Raw genomic sequence first — 20,012 nt, 5'->3', positions numbered from 1 at the left:
GCTGTAAGTAATGGTCCATAACTTCAACACTGAGATGAACAAGGTTAGTTTTGAAATATCTGATGTTCAAATTGTTGAGCAGGAAATCCGTTAACTGCAGGCTCAGAACTGCTGAGCTTTGAAATGGCAGGTTTAAAAAGGCAAAATTCGCACATTAACTTGCATGGCTGTTTTCTACTCGCATTTTGCGTGATGTTATTCCGCCGAGGTAGTTCTTTTGTACCTGCCTCATTACCTTGTTGCATTGCCCCCTTCAGTCTCGGCATACACATTTGTGTGTGCGACCTATTTTTGCCATTTTTGCGCAGTGGTGGCAAGTAATTGGCCACGAACATTAATCTTGGGGTAAATTGGAACATTCTGCTTACCTAAAGTAGCTCCATTTTACTTCTTGGAAAAATGTATCGCTACAGGCAACTGCTTTGGTGAAAGCACTATGGTGTTTGATGAAACATTTGAGGTAGGGCATTTCAGTAGCAATTGCAAAAGATTTATTTCCTACCTTGTAATGCTCACATCCAATAATTAACTTCTGCATGTAATTCGAGTGGGTGATTCAAGTCTTTGTATGAAGAAACGTAGCGTGAATGACTGTACAGTAAAGATATTCAGTTACTCTGCAATTATGAAGAATTGTTCTAAAATGCACACGGAGTCATTCTACCTCCTTGATTTGCTCTGAATGGAGTCTCCAGCACCTTGGCAGAAAATTGCACAAATTTCAAGCATTTATCAACAGTCGACCATAATTTACAGCTGCACGTGTAGTTACACCAATACACGCAGCTGACAAGCTGGCGTCTCTTCACTTCTGCTTTTGCAAAACTTCTGGGTCTTCAGGTTCCGTTCTTCATGGAGGAGTTCATGGTGACGGACATCCACCTCGGCTCGCAATTGCCATACATACGGCGCACCTCGGAGGCCATGGTGGACAAGCGGGGTGTCTGGGTCGACATGGACGTCACCTACAACGGGGCCTTCTACATGACCCTCAGTACCAAGCTCAACCTAATGCGGCTCAAGCGCTCGCAGACTGAGGAGATGCAGAGGTGCGTAATGCACGTCTCGTTTCGCGCATCATTGTCGTCGGGAAAGGTTCCCACATCGATTTTTTTGCGAAAGTGCGGCCCCTTTACTCCACTGCATTCTTGGCAGGAAATGCTGTGGAACCTGCATGAGTGGGGAAGTCGCAGCGGTCCTGCTCTACACATTTCGCAGAGCAGTTTGCCATCTGCAATGCTTTCTGTGGAACAACTACTTTAGTTTTAAACAGGTTTTAATCAAATTGCACATTTGTGTACTTTTCTGCTTCTGCTATGCAACATATACTTGGTTTTAGTTGTGAGTGCAAACAATGCGCCATGGCCATTGCTAGCAGAAAAGTGCAACTCCGCTCACTTGGGCTAGAGCACAGATTAATGTGGTCAAGTGTGCGCTAGGGGAAGGGGGAAGTGGGGGGGCAGGTGGGCGTGCGTCTTCTCCTCTCACCCAGCCATAGCGATGCGTGGCTGCCAGTGCAGCATACGCGGCCTATGCGCCGTCTTGGACGTAATCTACGGCGAGTGTAAAGGGAGGGCAAGGCGAGATGGCCATAACTTCGTGTGCGCTGTCTTCCCACTCGTTTAGTGGTGGAGTTCACGTAAAGTCGAGTTTCGGAGACGCGTTAAACTGAGAGGCAGACCCCTCTGCCTGCACTCTTCGTGATAGCAGTGTCCCACCATGGGAGACGCTATCGGCCACCGTGACAGAGTGGATGCAAAAGATTTGCAGGCTTCGGTTCATACCACTGATGTGAAGATATTGTCGACGTACCACAAAACCTCTCCTCTGGTCACCGACTATCAAATTCAGCAACACAGTTCTTTTCTTTCTCATTGGGGGCGAGTTTAGTTTTTTTCTGCTTACTCAATAATTTGGAAAACTTTACGGCCCTTTCCATGCAAGAAAAAATCCAGTGGTGAGTGCACTTATTTGCATAGAAGGGTCGAATTTCAAATGGTTATAACAATGTAAAGTGCCGATTTTACCAACTTCATAATATAGGGATAGAAAGGCCTTCTCAACTAGCCCCACTGAGAATTTTGGTTATGCGCTAGAAGCTGTAAAACGCCACCAGAGGAGAGAGGAACGGTCCAATGATCACTCCCCACCTTCAGCAAGTTGTTTTTTCATCCACTTTCATTTTCCAGATATTCATCATTTATTAAGCACAAGTAATTTCCCTATGTTGTTCTTGGTGTCAGTGTTTGTTGGCTTCTTATGATACGGATGTAATAATGTAGCTCTAAAGGGTTTTTCTGCCAGTATGAGTGTGTAACAAAAACATGTCTATAAAGGATATTGGATGTAACAAATGTATTTTCATGGCAAATGTATTTTCGTTATAACAAGGTTCAACTGTACCTGACCTTTAGCCTATGCAGGCAACTGCCATTGAACTTTCCCAAGCAAACTTTTGCTGTTGCAAAGCAGTACCTGAAGTTTGAAATAGGCTCTTATAAAGTCATGTCGTTGCGTCTGTTTGGTTCATTATACATAATGTGCAAAAGCATGCCTAAAGCAGTAGCCATGCAGAGCATGTTTTGATGGATTTTGTTGCAAGTCGTCTGGCATTGGCACATTCGTGTCCTACCACGTGAGATGTGCACCACTATGCCGGTTGATGCCACACCAAAAATACATACAAAATGCTTTCCACGTGGTTGCTGCCCAAGAGCAAACAGTATGTGCTGTGTGAGAGGGGCTTTGCTGTTCATGTAAACATAACATGGCACATTGGCTCTTGCATGTTGGAGAGTTTCGGAACAGAGAAATAGGTTCTCACTGGCAGTTCTCTCTCTCTCTCTCTCTCTCTCTCTCTCTCTCTCTCTCTCTCTCTCTCTCTCTCTCTCTCTCTCTCTCTCTCTCTCTCTCTCTCTCTCTCTCTCTCTCTCTCTCTCTCCTTTCTTTCTTTCTTTCTTCTCTTTTTTTTTTCTTTTTTTTTTTCCAGCCTTGCCATAAACCATGATGCCTATGATGACGAGAGTGCCGCCTCCTCATCGGACGATGAGGGGGCCACTGCTGACAAGGGGGAGTCGAGCGCCATCTCTCGAGACCCGTGAGTGCTCATGAAAGCACATTTTTCTTCTAAATTAGCAATTATAGAGTTGTGTGTTGTCTGGCTTCTATACTTCACAGCAATAGATGTTGCAAGTACTTCAGGCAATTTTCATAGGGTGTCACTAGATGTCATCGCCATCATGTTTCCTTCGCAGAAGCCTCAAAGGAAAACTCGTATTTGTCCCCACCCCAGCTTCAACTTCAAGGGTTTCACACGTCAGCCCATCATCATTGTCGGCCATCACAATGCTGTCATCTTGTCATTGTTGTCCACTGTAGTGATCAATCTGATAGTGACTATAATAATGACAAAAGTAGCTTCGTAATAGCCATCATCATGCTGTCCATTGGCCATTGTTGATGATGTGTCCTCAGGATACACACATGACAACTCTTCGAAATATCTTGTAATGTTTACAAATTTGGGCCCATTGCACAACTTGGCTAATGTTGTGTCAAGATTTACAAAAAACAAATTCTGTTCGTGATAACATTCTAAAGCTGTTAAAAAATGGGGCAGTGCAAATTTCAGAAAGTGCGTGCTAAAAGAAATTGTGGTATCTGCACCCCCTCTTGTGGCAGCAGTGCAGGATGGCACATGTACCAGAGGGTGTACTTGCCTCAAGCAAGCTTATTCAGACAATTTCCTAAAGAAGGCAAAATTTGCAGCATAGAAATCGCTACAAGTCACTGTGATCTAAAAACATGTTGCTTGTTGGTCTCTGCTGTTCCACGATTGCTGCTGCTTGCGTGTTGCGTAGAAAAGTAAACAGTCATCAATAAGGTGTACATGTAGCCTGCAAAATGCATGTGCCGAGGGCGTATTTTATTTAAAAAATGCATCCCCGGATTCACCCGTAAATAGGCGACTTTATTCCACAAGTGGCCAAAAAAACGTGCACCGCATTCTCGGACGTCGCTTTCGGGGATACCTTGAACTTCGCACAACCAGAGCAAAAGGAATCGGCACCTGTGAGCGCGCCTGCATTCTTGGCACAGTGACAAGCAAGCGTGTTTCCATTTTTGTAAAGGACCCAGACATGCTAGAGCTGCACCACCTTTGCCCAACCCTTGTGCACATGTGCGAGTTGCGAGAGAAAAATCTGGAGGTTTTGCTTCTCGAAAATCTGCCTTTTCCTGGGTACTACGCACGATTCTGCACTTCGCTCCGTTTGTCCCTAGCCGATGGCAGTGCACGCTGCTCGAGAATCGGCACTTTCTTAACTTCGTCCAAATGCGATCACACCGGCCGATACATAATTCGTGATCGTAAAGTATTAGTGTTGGTACAGAGTAAGCGATGTGGCTCCTGCAGTAAAATAAGTTGCAAGGCTAGTTGGTGCATAGCTTTCAAAAAACGAAGTGCCAACGGTAACGGCACACTGAGAAGGAACAAAAAAAGACAGGACACGGCGCCTTGTCCTGTCTTTTTGTTCCTTCTTAATGTGCCATTATTGTTGGCACTTCATTTTTTGGAAATTGAATGCGGCTCTTCCAGAGCTTACATGAGTTGGTTTGGATTCCCAACAATGGGAGTGCTTGTCTGCCAAGGGAAGTGCTATTGGCATATAGCATAAGTCATCTGCAAAATGCCATGCAAACGGGGCACAAGCCAACATTATTTAGAACGTCTCTGCATCACTGCAAGGTATGTCAGACGTCATGCTGACCTTCAACCCACTCCTCGTAGTTCCAGCTTCAATGTCAACTCGTTCTTGTCCTTTCATTCACCTGTCATGATGTTCCTTATTTGCACTGAGAGGTCGCAAATTAGAATTTTTGGACAATTCAAACCAGCCACCATGGTCTGGCCAGGACACGAACTTTACATATCAAACGATTCTTTCATTCACGTGACAATTGGTTCCATCAACTGTAATTCGAATTGCGTACTGACGTCTGTCTGCCGGCAGCTGCCTTGTTGGTTAAGCAAGAGATTGCACAGCCATCTCATTTCAAAGTGGAAGAGGGACAAACTCTCATTATCTATGGGTCAGCCGCGGGACAAGTGGCCCGGCAGCTTGCCTGCCTGGCTTGTCCCCTTTGCTGCAGTTGTGGTTGGGCCGCGAAGTGTGGAGCGAGACTTGTCGTTGCCGTGACATGCGTGCAGGAGCTCCGCGACGGGCACAGGCAAGAAGCTGCTAGAGCTGGTGGACAAGATCGCCCAGTCTCGCTACTTCCAGCAGGCCACCGAGAACCGCTACATCAAGCGCAAGATGGAGGAGGTCTCCAACACGCCCCTGGTGCTCACCGTCGAGATTAGCCACCTGGTGGGCACGGTGGCCATCAACATCCCTCCTCCGCCTACAGACCGCGTCTGGTGAGTTTTTTTTTTGGTGTGTCCAGAGCTTACCGGCACGTTTGGTGCTGCTCACTAGCCCTCGGCGTCATGCTTTGGGGCGGTCACTCGTAGAACTTGAAAGCAAGGCAAACTTTATTCACGTCGTAAAGAAAATACATGCATGGGTGTCTTGGAAAAGGAGGTCTCGTAGCACACAGCTGATGCAGCACCTCCTGTTGGTAACCGAGTGGAGATAAATGCATATTATGGCATAAAAACGGCGCAACAGTATTAGTGGCAACTATATAAATGCAGCAGATAACATGCATCGAAAGAACACGCACACTGAACATTTGTAGTATTAAAAACGTCGAAATCCAGTACAGCCCGTCAACTCGAAGGTGTAAAAACGGGAAAACATTTCGAGATGAGCAGAGTTTCGAGATAAGCAAAATAAAAAGAAAATCGAAGCCCACTCGCCACACTGACTACATGAAACCTTTCCAAAATGCTGCCAAGTAATATTCTCAATCACTCGCACGTGCATTGGCACCAGACATGTCGGCATCTATGCACAACAGCATTAATAGTACTGCACCAAGACAGTGTGCTTGACAGAGTCAAGAAGATTGATCCTAATGCAATGTTTGAAGCAGATCGTACAAGCATAACCTCTACCAGACATCCAAAAAGCTGGTGCTGCTATATTCTGTGTCGTAATAAATTGGGGACAAATTCACTAATTCACTTCGAAAACCGAAACTGAATTGTGGAAGAGCGAGCGCAATTGTCAGGTCAGGCCTATACCCACCTAAATGCTGCGTCACCCACGAGTGACGCGGCATTTTGGCCTCCCAGGTGGGCGAGCATGAAGGGAGCATCCTTCTCAAGCCGCGATCTCGCTCAAAACCCTGTGAGCTGGCATGCTGGCTTCTTTTGGACACGGTGCGTAGTAAGCTGGTCAAGCTGGTCGCACCTGTTCAAAAGTGGCGATCATCTTGCTCAAGGTCACGATTAATGCACTAGTGACCACATTGATGCATCGCTGCCAGCATTCTAAATGGGAGGGTGGGGAGGAATCAAAGACTTAACATACCAGCTCACTGCTACTGCGTGAGACCGCAGCATTGTCGCAGTAAGTAGCTGAACAAGTGTGTGAAAGTGGTTGATAGACAGAAAGGAGAAGATGGGTGGGGACACGGCTGCCTGGCACGGCGCCTGGCTTGGCTAGCGAGCTGCCACCTGGTGAAAAGCGACTTCAGGAGAGACTGCCCACACTGCACTGTTGCCTTTTCCTTGGTATTTTCGAAGTTCAGATTTCAAGCTCTGTAGTTCGAGCGCAAAGAATTTCAAGATAACAGGTCGTGAACACATGGGCTGACACCACGGCCGGAAAGGAGAAATTTGGCTTAACCAATCTTTCGAGATATCGGAGTTCAACTTAAAATTTGGTTTACTGTATAGCAATGCAGATTTAGGTCATACAGACTGTTCAAGGGAAAAGAATCGAAAGAGCTCTGCCTTTAAATGCCCCTGAAGAGAATAATTTTGCAGTGCGTAATGGCATGGAATTAAGCAAAACCCGGTCAGCTCTTTTGTGAACGGTGGCTAAAACTTGACTGAAACCTGATTGATGATGATGGAGTCACATTAATAGAGTGCAGCTGAGGCAGCAATAGTGTGTGTGATCACTTTCCAGCAAAGCCAGTTTGCTACATTTCCATGTAGCTGACAGTTTGCTGAAGTTTTTGTACTTGTTGAATTGGACCAGTTACAGGTAGCATCCTACACCACCAGATGTTGCCCTAATCTGCACATAATGATCAATAAATCTTCATCCTGAATGAAAACAAGTTCGTTATATTCATTTAAAGACAAATCTTTGCTTCGTTAAAGCAAGTTCTTAAATGCACGGGTTCCAATATAAATTTCGGAGAAAATCGCAATTGGTTATGTGCATTAGTTTGTTGTAACCCATTTCATTATACCTAGGTTTCCAAGCGGCACGCGAAAATTCTGAGCCTGTTCTGCATTTGCTGTTCTGTACACGTAGGTACGGCTTCCGCACGCTGCCCAAGATGCAGCTGGTGGCACGACCCAAGCTTGGAGCCAAAGAGGTCACCATTGCCCGGGTCACAGAGCGCATAGAGAAGATGCTCTTCATCGAATTCCAGGTGAGTTGACTGAGCTTGCATGTGAAGACTGTGACGTGATCTGCCTTGGGCACAAACTGGGTTGTTAATATATCTTAACAGCACAAGCACAGCAATTGGAGTTACTCACGCTTACCCTCTCTTGCAAGAAAATAACTTGCCACACCTTTAAACTTGAGTGCCCCTAAAGCACCTCTCTTTACTGTTGGGTATGGGACATTAAAAGAGCACGCCTGATATTTTTTAATGTGACTACCAGCTCTAGTTTTCTTTTACAGAATTCATTAAGTTCAATTGTGTAATAGACAGTTTTAGTTTAGCGTACGCTATACGCTATAGTGTAGCGTACGCTAAGTAGCACACGTCTTTTAGTTTTAGTTGGCTGGCGAGATCATTGTATCTAAGAGGCCATATGCCGTCGTTGCGGTTATTTCCCGACTCTAGCAATAGATGGCGCTGACATCTCGAATGTTTCTTTCATTAGGCTTCGACTCGTTCGAAGCGAGAAGCGTTCTTGAAAACACCACAAAGTTATCCATAATACTTTGTCATTGAAACAGCCTGAGACTAAACGAAAGCTATTTACACAATAATTTGCTACGAACGAAGTGCATTTTAAAGCAACGCCAAATTCAATTCGAAGCGGGCAGCCGCTACCACCGCCATGTTTCACGTTAACTCCGCAAACCATGCAACGACACTAATGCTAAATATGAGAAATAGCATGCGTACGCTATACGGTATGGTTCCTTTAGCGTTCTACGCATGCGCAGTGATGACCCGCTATTTTATAGTGCACGCGATGGTATAGCTTACGCATTACTAAAACTGTAATATTTTCTTTCCACTGTCATATTCTTTTTTGTTTTCCATGTGCACAAATATATACAGTGAGGTGAATGTAAAAATCTCATGCATTATTATTCTGCAGTGCTCTTTCACATCTCTTTTATAAAAAGTTCTATTTTCAATTAAATTTTGACAGCATTTGTGTTACAAAATGTTTGTCTTCATTGAAATTTCAGTGTTAAAATTTGTATTTTAAAGTTTTATGTTCACCCACCTCTACTGAGGTGGGTGAACATAAAGTGTATAATAGCTGTGTCTTACCAGTACTCACCTACGGGGCAGAAACCTGGAGGCTTACGAAAAGGGTTCTACTCAAATTGAGGACGACGCAATGAGCTATGGAAAGAAGAATGATAGGTGTAATGTTAAGGGATAAGAAAAAAACATATTGGGTGAGGGAACAAACACGAGTTAATGACATCTTGGTTGAAATCAAGAAAAAGAAATGGGCATGGGCAGGACATGTAATGAGGAGGGAAGATAACCGCTGGTCATTAGGGGTTACGGACTGTATTCCAAGGGAAGGGAAGCGTAGCAGGGGGCGGCAGAAAGTTAGGTGGGCGGATGAGATTAAGAAGTTTGCAGGGATGGCATGGCCACAATTAGTACATGACCGGAGTTGTTGGAGAAGTATGGGAGAGGCCTTTGCCCTGCAGTGGGTGTAACCAGGCTGCTGATGATGATGATGACCTCTACTGAAGAGGTAACTTTGCAATGTGTGCCAGCCTAGGTTCTCGTGGCACATTTGATGAAAATCAGAAATGTTAGTGCCAGGAACTGTCGTGCACTGTCTTTCAGCATTTATGTTAAATGGCTGTGTTTAATCATGCTGCTAGTGTTGCTACGTTGTAACAGTAATTGGTATATTGATGCTGTCTTTCTTCTTGTCTCTCAAAAAAAAAAACATGACAGAGGATTTTCGTCATGCCCAACATGGACGACTTTGTGGTGCCGTTCATGTTCAGCGACATCACGGAATCGTGAGGTGCATTTTTGCACAGCCCGTCCCCACCAAAAAAAGAGAGAGAAAAGAAAAGGAGAGTGAGACTGCTAACAGACGATGGCACTTTTGTCGCCTGCTGCAGCGACGCAACGTCCTTGCACACTTCGGAGAGGACGCCCACCTTGCACTCGGAGATTACGAACTGTTTTTGAACCACTTAATGATATTTTATTGCCTGGTGTTTTATGTACATTTTCCTGCCATCGCTTTGCACAGTTTTCATCTTTTTCTTTCTTTCTTTCTTTTTTTTAATCGACGGCTTTCTTAGAATTCTGTAAACACAGATCTGCGAACACCATTGTGTTGAGTTTAGTTTCTTTCAACGCACATCTCTACTGTAGCTGCAGGAGAAAAAAGTTATTGCGTTATCGTTTTTATTATTAATATCTTTTATTGACATAACCCTTCACTTCAGTGTTGCGGATGCCTCCGCCATACAATTCTTTGTTGTACATGTTTAGGAAAGAAAAAGCTAAGACGGAAGGAGCATTTGCATCTGAACAACTGTGATGGCTGCAAAAGTGGTTTTGTTGTGTTCGAGTTTCTTTCTTCGTTGCTTTGCCTGTTGTGCAGCTTTTTTTTTGTAGCTCTTATTCCTCAACCAAAATGTTATTCAAACAATGTTCTTGCTGCAGACTCAGATAAAATAAGGAACTCTTTAGAGGGAACTCTGCTTTCAGAGCTCATGGGGATATAAAAGAGTTTTCCTGCTAGTTATTGCCATATGCTTCTTTCTTTCGATCCTTTCGAAGACAATCGGCAACTTTCGCAATTGAAGACACTCACGTGCCCATTAGCTGAATGTTGTGTGCGTGATGTTGCATTTGTTAGGCTTGATGTCAGTCTTGTTAGGCTTAACGTCAAGGTCTTTGTTAGGCCTAACGACAAGGTCGTCTTAAGCCTAACATCTAGGGTTTGTTGAGCTTGACTTAAGCAAATTGAGGGCACACTTGGGTGGCCGGGCCTTTCCGTACAAAGTCTTTCATGACCTTTTAAAGCTTCATGTTTGCCAGAAGTCTTCTGTGCAGTTTAGATAAGCTTGGCACTTTGTCCCACATGACTGCACTGGGAACGAGAGGAGGAGAGACAGTACAAGGTGATGGTCTGAAGTAGTATTACAGGAGAAGAACGAAGTTTGCACGGTGAAAGGTTTTTACCACTAGGTTTTTTAAACTGCTGGGAGAAGTGAGTGAATGAAGTGCGTCTTCCACAAATGTTTCTGAAAGAAAAGCCGTGTGTATCGCGGCCACCGTATACGGCGTCGAATGCACACGTGGCATTCTACTGCAGGTTTCTCAGGTTTAAGCCACGACAAAGTGAACTTGTTGCCGATGCCTGCGTGGTTGAGGATTTCCCCCCGAAGATGTCGCATCATTTTAATATGTACCTCATCATTAATTTTTTTTTTCTTGGTGTTGTTTCTGTGATTTGTGTGTCGTGATCTTGGGTGTTGTGCATACTTCAAGCAACTTGCAATGTCAAGCAATTAGCAACTTCTTGCGCTTCTTGTGTGACACATTTTCAAGGACCCTCGCAGCGATCGGTTGAGAGGTGTCAGCTCAGTTGCATTTGGTGTGTGTGTCTTTATTGTGTGGTAAAATACTCTTCGCAAACTAAGAGAAAAAAATCTGAGATTTTCAGGAAGTGTTTTTGTCTTTTTTGTAATGTTGGCTCTGGTGATCGATGGTGCTTAGATGTGGTCCCTGTATACATAGCCCAAGATTCTGTCTCCGTTCCTTTAAACCCCACTATCCATTATGAGCGAGTTTCCCCGAAAAAAAAAAAAATGTGCGCATTCAAATTTGTACTTTTCTATTGCATACCGAAATCAGGTGGATGACACTACATGAAAGCTTTGCTCACGTTGCGCTTTCGTGTCGCACGAAGGCTTGTTTTGAGGAAGAAAAGAAAAAAAGTGCACAGCTTTTACTTCGTGTTGAGTTCGTCGTACTGTACCTCATTTGTCGCAGCACACCTTGGGCCCGTTCGGGAGTGTTAACTGCGAATTGTTTCGTAATATTTTTCAGATTCATAAGCATGGGTGTGAGTGTTGAGCTCTCATGATTTGTAATCCGGTGTTAGGCTGCATTGATTTAAGGTTAATATCAGTTTGCACTGTGCCAGAAGCAAATCGGAAATGTAATGTGTCATCAATGCAACTGATGACGCCCGAGCTTAACATATCTTGATGCTGGTGCCCTCCTTATCAAGAGTATAAAGCAGTGCCCTGCTCAGTTAGTCGGCTGTTTTGTTGTAGTCTGTTGCACTTTCATGCACAATTAGAAAGTACACCTTTTTGTTTAAGCCCTGTCAAGACAAACAGGAATATATTGCTTCCTTCGGTGGATCTTGACAGAAGAATTGATGTCAGTAGAGGAATATATGTATTTATAATTAATATATAGCGTGCGTTTTCTCCTCTTTGTTCTAAATGTGGTGTACTTTCTTCTTTTTTTTCTTTTTTTTGTGCTTGTGGCTCCAAGCAAGGCTACGTAGGCCTCTACTTTGTTTCTCTGGTGCCCAGATCACACGTGCGGCCTTCGTCAAAGGCGTATGGGCCGCGATGTGTGCAGCCGAGCTTAATCGTGGGCTCTCTTCTAAAAAGCCAGAGAGAGATTGATGCAGAAAAAATCTGTCTTCATTCTTGAGACCTTTGGAGTGTTGGAGGAGCCCAACCAAATGGCCCAGCTGCAGTTTCGATCTTTGTGGTGTGGCCTTGACAACTTTGACGAGGGCTATGCAGGTGTGTTAACAGCAATATGCAAGCGCATGGCTGACAGCATGGCCGATGTCGTCTGCCGATTTGTCGTCTGCTGCTGGTGTCGTCTGCTGATAACCATGGGCACTGGCGATGAGGTTGGTAGCATGTGGCACAAAAGCCAGGTGCCCACTTTTGAGTAGTATCCATGGCTTGAGCCAGCAGACATGCTTGATCGGGCCAGTCAAGCTTGTCGGCAGGCGGTGCTGATGGTACCGTTGACCACACGCTCGCGTGTTTCTGGTACGAGATCTGGGCTCTCTGCATCACTGGATGTTGGAGGTGGTTTAAGGGAGTACGCTGTGAAGCGAGATTTTTTTTTTTTTTTTCCCAATTGAAGTTGCTGAGGTTGTCTGGCGAGAAATGCCATGTTGTTCCGTCCGAAGCTTGTGAGGCTGTTGGCACAAGTGCGACTTTATATTGAATGCATTCCTTTTTCGCTGTAGCCATGTTTATTCTTGGTTGCAGCTCGTTAGGCTGACTATTGGCCACTCGGGCAGCCGTGTGGAAGAATCCTCTGCCGTCGGGACGCACTTGGCGCTTAGACTTCAGCTTGCCCCTAAATTTGCTTGTCCTTACTGCCTCAAAGATTTCTGCAGTATCCTTTCTATTTGCAAAGATAGCTGCCTAGCTGTGTCATTTGGTTTGTCTGATTGCTTTTTTTTTCTATATTTGCCTAAAGCTTTACATTTCGCACACTTTAAAAGATGGAGCCACACGTACAGTCAACATGGGAAGTTTTCGAACTGTGATATCTAACGAAACGTTAAATTTCCGAGCAGTTTGTGGCCGTAGCCAGTAAAACCGTAAAAAACACCGTGTTGTCTACAGATACTAGTACAGTTGAAACTTGCTATAACAAACAGATAAAACGAATTATCAGGTGTAACAATATAAACACTTTTTCTTGCTGATGTCACTGTGTAACAAATATACGCTTAGTGACTATTTAATAAAATTTAAGCACCTAGTATCAGATGCAACTTCGTTATAAGAAAATTTGACTGTATAGGATGTAAATCCAAATTCTAGGCAGTGTACCCAAGCCATGGAAACGGGTATTAATTTTTTTCCAGGTCCCACTGCCCATAAACTTATGATGAGGACTGTAGATAAAGCTAGGAAACTGCTTTTCTGCATGGAAAATATTTTGACTGTAATGCAGAAAGCAAGTTGAGCTATGCGAATTGCAGAATTTCTTTCCAAATCTACTCCTGTGCTGCCTTGAAGTTTCAAACTTTACGGATGTTTTCTAGGTAGTGTGACACGGACCGCGTGGTTCATATATAAAGCACAGCTTCGCCTGTGGTAGCACTTCAAAACCAAAGATATAACCTTCGTTTACTCAAGTTTTGATTTAGCGCCAAGGAAAAACAACTTCGTGTTTTCACTGTAAAATGTTTTCGAGTTTCGAAAGAAACCGAACATATAAGGTCACCTTTAAGCAGCCTAACCTCTCGTACTCCCCTTCCACACGCTGAATCCACGAGTGGCCACTGTCCTCATCTCAATCTATGGCTTTTAGAATTTTATTTTTCTTGGCATTATATTCTTTCCTCCTAGTCTGTACGGTGCTTAAAGCTCTTTATACTTTGGTGCAATGTAGAACAGAGATCCTGCATTATTTTTAGTGAAGTATGTTTATGTATACCAGTGTGTTTGCAACCCAGCCTGTGGCATGTTCTAGTCTGTCTACTATGGATGTCTATCAGAGCAGGTAGGGGGGGTAAGGGTATTGCACGGCAAACAGCAGAGCGCGCACTGTTTCTTTGCTTGGCACAGTAAGTTGGCACATGCACTTGTCATATCATTTATTAAAACAATCGAAAGTTCTGTACCGAGTTGTCAGTAGTGCTTTCTTTCTTCCTTTTTTTGCATTTCGTTCATCCACCTGCCACCACGCGCACTTGTCCATATATGGGCATGAGGCTGTGGCTATGTATGGCGAGTCGTACCCCCTGTGTTCTTATACTGTCTCGCCAATTCTGTACATTGCAGCGCGAGCCGACAGTTGCATCAGCCAGCCAGGAATGATACGCAAAAGGAGGGCTTCTGTCTGCCCCTAATCACGCTCTTCATTGTGCACTCTGAATCAATGCATTGTGAAAGGCTTAGCAGTGCACAGTGAAAGGCTTAGCAGTGCACAGTGGGTGCCCACTGTTCCCTTCTCTGGAGCCACACACACACAGCTGGATCATGTTGCTGATTGGCCGACACAAGCCCTAGCCTTCACTGCAGGGCATGGAGTTGGCAAGGCAGAGAAGAACACGTTCGTCCACTTGGCAAGCTACTTTTACTCGGGGAAGTAAACGGCACTGCCGCCTGCTAAGTGAAGTGGTCGCTGCTTCAGTCGCACCTCGAAGTGATTCCCGAGCAAAAGTTTTCTATGAACAGATTCTCTCGGTGTCTGCAAAGGTGCACAGGAATGAATGCGTGTTTCTTGAACAGCTCTGATAAGTTATTTGAGAGAGTGGTATCTCAATGCATTGTGTTCTTTAGTCAAAAGGCAGAGCCATGCTTCGTTTGGTGAAGTTGAGAGAGAGAGAGAGAAAGTTTAATAGGTGTACAAAATCTTACTGGGGCGCTCCCTGTCTGGAGGCTTCAGTATTGGGTGGTGTCCTTTGTTCAGGACCCTGCAAGTCGTAGCCGCCCGGCGTACTCTCTTGAGCATATCTAGCTGTCCTGGGAATCAACGCTGAACAGCAAAGCTTCCCATTGTTGTGGGTTCGGGTGTGGTTTTGTTATGGTATGCCCATGTGGGATGGTATAGCATGGCCAGTGCGTTGCAGCGTATGGATGACGTGCAGGGTACAGGATGTGATACATCGTGTGCGGTGTGTGAATGTGTTTGTCTAATTGCCTCCACGACACCGGCTCATCACGCATCGGTGATGCAAGGAGCAGTGGGAATTTCCATTTTTGAAGTTGAAGAGCTTTGAACTGAGGCCCATTTCACAATACAGGGGATAGCGCTTTGTAGGAAGCCGTGACTTGGTATGCAGTCGTGGACAAATGAAATGCTAAGATTAGAATATTGCACAGTGTAGAGCACCTTTCCCAGGTGATAACTCTAGAGAAACATCTAACACTGCCACTTGTCCTGTTGCCATGCCGAAATTATGGCAACTTTACGTGAAGTGGCAAAAATGCCTTGGAAATTGACTAACCCTAACTAGCCCTTGACTAACCCTTGACTAGCCCTAACTTGTAAAAAATTAAATTCTGATTTTACACGCCAAAACTGCAACCTGATCATGAGGCATGCCGTAGTGGGGTCCCCAACCACCTGAGGTGCTTTGACGTGCACCGAAATCTAAGTACACAGGTTCTTTTGCATTTCACCCCCATCAAAATGCGGCCGCCATGGCCGGTATTTAATCCCGCGACATCGTGCTTTGCAGAGCAACATCAAAGCCATTAAGCAGCCTCGGCAGGTCTTTAACTTGTATTTTAGTTGTTGACTACTGTATATCACTGCCATTCCTTGGGTCATGTAACAATTATCGTAGATGTGTTTAGTTGGTTGCTGCAGAAGGTTTTGTGATGGTTGAGACATATGTCTATAAAATGTCTATCAACTTTGGTGCGTATTGCACAATTGTTGGAGCACATTTTGCGTGAAATGTGCATCATGGTTATAAACGGCCCATTATCTCGGACTACAAGAGCACCTGAAAACATCACTTGTATTTTATAATTCACCTTGAAAATGCAAAGCAAAATGCAAACGCATTCCACCCAGCCAAATGCTATGTTCGTTTGTATGCGGAACGTTTGGGAGCACAGCAATCGCGGCGCGCAAGCGGCATATGTCACGTGGTTTATCCTTTTTTTTTCATGGGCACTTACAGTAAGCGATACTTAACAGGTAGACTGTTTAGCGGACGTTTAGCGACTGCAGCAGTCTACCTTAAGAGGTAGACTGTTTAGCGGACAGTAGGTAAACTGTTTAAGTGGACGTTTTGCAAATCTAGCATGGCCGCTTGCAAAGATTGTTGCCTCCGATGAACGACGTCCAGGAAACACATATAGGTTTTTCTTCCCTTTTTTACGTACTGCCGCCCTATTCATGGCCGGTCCCCCCCGTAGTGGGTTGAGCCATAAATCAAACCAGCTTTCGGCAAGACACTGTCATTGTGCAGTGTTATTGCGATTCTTGGAAGAGGCTGACGCAAGCTTGTGTCGGCGGTTGGTGGCAGCCCCCTCCGATTTTTCATGTCATGTAGAGATGCTTTGTTACACCAAGAATTAAGGCACGCACCTTTTTCCGCGCATTTTGAAATGGTCACCTTGAAAGAGGACGAGCATTTTCTCTTTTCTTTTTTGCGCATTCGAGAGGAATTCTGCTACAACACTACAGGGTCCACAGCTACCTGATGAGAGTACCACGAAAAAAGCGGTGTCCAATTTTTTTTATGTCAGTATTCCATTAACCAATGCGTTGTAGAAGGGGCAGAGGTAAAGCACGCAGACAGTGTGTTCCATTAATGTGTCATTTGCAATGATAAATCCATGATAAATCAGTTGAAACTACCGCCCATTCCGTCGTTTTGTGTTTTTCTTTCTCTGTCTTCGTCTTTTATTAGCGGCCTCAATATGACATGCAACGATGATGGTGTACATACAAACGTGTTGGCAGGACATACGATCAGAGGTATTTTTATGCATTGATTCTCTTTGAAATGAAGGAATCTTGCAGCAGAATGATGTTTCATGTCCGTTGAAATGACTCTAAGGAGAAGCATAGAGTCGGTCTAGAATGTTAAAGTTACGCATAATTTTGTAATTATGGAAATTTACTAAAAACTCCATAGCTCCGTTGATTTCGCATTTGTGGGCTGTCTATTATATTTGAGAATACGACGGTCAGTTTTATTTCCCGCCAGTACCTCGGGCCTTGTGTGTAAGCTTCATGTCACGGATGACAAAGCCCATTGTTTCCCGCCCCACATTTTTGGCTGTTGTGGTTCAGTATAAAAGTTCTTGAAGCTTGCTAGCTAGGTTTCGTCCATGGCTGTTTTACAACACAATCTTTACCGATAAAAATTTAACTTTGCCCGAGCAGGCGTCGTAAAAATCCATGACGTCGCAGCAAGCGGTGCAGGAATTTCAAGGCGACGTCACCACCTCTCTGGTCATTCTTGCAACTTTTTCCAGTATGCCAATTGAGTGTCTACTCGCAGTATAACGTCTCTTTCTGCTATTGTGGTATGGTATAAGTTACTAACCATGCTCAAATCATACTTTTTCTTTCTCTTTAGCGCGTCCCTTTATAATTCCGGCTGACATGGCAGTATCGCAGTTGACGACACCGCCGCTACCTGTTGTCTGATACATCATGTAGGTGTCCCAGTTAATTTTAGCCTAGCTGTTCAACGAAAGAAAAAAAGTGTATTTGAAGAATAAAAGTATGTGGTGCAAGGTACAATGATGAAAGCTGCGGTATTTGGTCGCTAGCGATCTGATGACTAAACACTGTAGGTCTTAATATCGTATTGCGCAACGTGCTTTTCAAATCCTGCTTTTTTTTTCACATTAGGTACACATAGTACCTAATGTTTCACATAGTACAGCTGTCTCGCCAACTCCGTGCATTGTAACGAAGATTACGGCTCGTGTCAGCAAACCGGAGGTGGGGGGCGGTTAGTGTTCTGTCCGCGTAGTGGACTGTCCATTGCGGCCACTGCTGATTGGCTGGAGCTATACAGGCGAGAAAGAGACTGGCTGCAAGGGGGCGGGGCGCCTGCCATCCTGTTCACTCGTACCCCTAGCCCATCCAATGAGCACTTCAGCAGCATGCCGAAATGGACCTGCCCACACTTGCAGATAATACTGCTGTATAGAGAATCTGAAGAACGGCTCCACCGTTGATCTCCCCTTCTTCGTGATGCCGGCTGAATGGTATTATCATGGAGGGATCACATGCGTGCAATGGACATTTCGATGAAGGCGCCTTTCATCGAAATGCACCACCGGCTCTCTCCATCGGATACCGATTGACTGACACAGTTCTGGGCTTAATAATATGCACTGCACACAGCACTTCTGCTCAATACTTTTTGTCCAAGTACTGCCCAAATTTTTTATATCAGCCACGCCGAGTATGATGCGCCCCAATATGTTGTATGCCCCAAAATGCTGCACAGGATACTTTATGCAAATCTCACAGTTGCGTTCTTGAAATGCTGGATTGCAGTTTCAGCAGTTGATGGTCGAACAAAGCAGGTATATACAGTGGCGTAGCTAGGTCGTCTGGCACCCGGGGCCGATAGCTCTTCTGTCAACCCCCCCTCCCCCAGGTGTAGTCGAGGAAGGCGAGGATATCGACAATTTTCGGTTGTCTTCAGACGTATATGACACCCCCCCGTCCCCCCTGGTGGCTCCGTGCACCCGGGCCCCACCCCCCCTGTTGCTACGCCACTGGGTATATATGTGCTAATTAAGTAGTAAAGTTACACAACTGAAAAAAAAAATTTTAGAAGTATGTTTTTTTTTTTCCATGGCCAGAAATAAGTGTCAACAATTTGTTTCAATTGTCCTTGGCATGTTATTGTGTTTGGGCATTATTGATGGTTGTGCACCAACTATCACTCAGTGTTCGCACGTCGCGGCTAAATGTTGTGCTCACTTCGGGTTTTTTTTTTGGTTTTTTTCCGAGAGCAATGACAAATATGGCGAAAGCGAGTCGAATATGTGCGACTGAAAGAACCAGCTGGGATGACCGAGAAACGCTTCGCCGATTCACCCGTGAAGGCGTTCGCACCACTGGCCGAACAATGTACGACGCCGAACGTTATCGTCCAGCCTCTGTAAACAAGCGTGATCATTGACCGAGCTTAAATAAAAGACATTTTTACCACGTCCAAACGTATACGTCGCATTTTTTTGTTGTTGTTGTTGTTGTTGTTGTAGCACCTGTTCTCAGGGCAGTTCCAGGATTCTGCTAATAAAAACCTTGCTGTTAATGGAGGAGCATTGCGCTTCGAACAGAAGGCGAGGATCGCATTCAGAACAGAACAGAAGGCGAGGATGGACGCTCGCAGTGGCGTAGCAACAGTGGGGGCCGGGGGCCCGTGGGCCCCGGGTGCAAGGGGCCAATGACAGCCCTCTTTACGCCGGCTACACCCGGGAAGGGTGGGGGGGGGGGGGGTGGGGGGGGGGAGAGGTGACAGAAGACCTATGGGCCCCGGGTGCCAGACGATATAGCTACGCCACTGGACGCTCGCCGTTGAAGCACCTTTCGTCGAGAAGAAACGCCAGGCATATAACGGCGCACAAATTCGTCAAATTTTCCTGCATGTTTGTTAAACTTGATTTGGGTAGCATCTCTAGTCAGGCGCCAGTGCAGCGGGCAGAATTTTGCGCCTCTCATAGAACACATGAGAACCCGTGAGCAAAAGTATACGCATCACAGGGTCGCCGAGAAAAACTGAATTTCTTCGTAATTGACACACATAAAAGGAAACTGACGAGTGAACTAGAAAATTCGTAATGCCAAGTTTGGACTGCAATCTTTACTTTCAAGTTGCATTCACAGACAAAGGAGAAAATTAGTTTTATCGCGTGATCCTTGGTCCGTACACTTTTGCTCACGGGTGTACACCGGGCCCATAACGCTTCGCAGCGCCTTAATAAGTAACTTTTTTTATTTTGCAGAAGTCGCATTAATTTCTCACACCTTGAATTTGGCCTGTATATTACCTATAATGCGCCCCTTATTTTTGCCAAATATATAGAAGATGCCTCCTATAGTTCACCGGCGATACTGGAGAAACCAACTACGAATCTCGCGTATGGGTCGACGTATGCAAACTGTAAAAAAAGAAGAGTAACTAGAGTTGGGTAAGTATTTTCAACGCTCCTAATTAA

At 45.0% G+C, this 20,012-nt stretch overlaps 1 protein-coding gene across 2 annotated transcripts in view; it reads left to right on the top strand.

The window, feature by feature from the left end:
• LOC139048875 (testis-expressed protein 2) overlaps positions 1-13,980 on the top strand; it is a 41,209-nt gene extending 27,229 nt beyond the window's left edge. For both annotated transcript variants that reach the window (XM_070523768.1, XM_070523769.1), the window contains exons 11-15: positions 841-1,049; positions 2,990-3,097; positions 5,210-5,419; positions 7,434-7,554; positions 9,295-13,980. In XM_070523768.1, the coding sequence (XP_070379869.1) occupies positions 841-1,049; positions 2,990-3,097; positions 5,210-5,419; positions 7,434-7,554; positions 9,295-9,366 (720 nt within the window). In that variant the 3' untranslated portion in view covers positions 9,367-13,980. The remainder of the gene's footprint in view (positions 1-840; positions 1,050-2,989; positions 3,098-5,209; positions 5,420-7,433; positions 7,555-9,294) is intronic.
• Positions 13,981-20,012: the final 6,032 nt, after the last annotated feature.

This window comes from Dermacentor albipictus, chromosome 8, assembly GCF_038994185.2.
Source record: "Dermacentor albipictus isolate Rhodes 1998 colony chromosome 8, USDA_Dalb.pri_finalv2, whole genome shotgun sequence".
Lineage (NCBI taxonomy): Eukaryota > Metazoa > Arthropoda > Arachnida > Ixodida > Ixodidae > Dermacentor > Dermacentor albipictus.
Note: the sequence above shows the minus strand (reverse complement) of the source record. Positions and strands in the feature narration are given on the sequence as shown.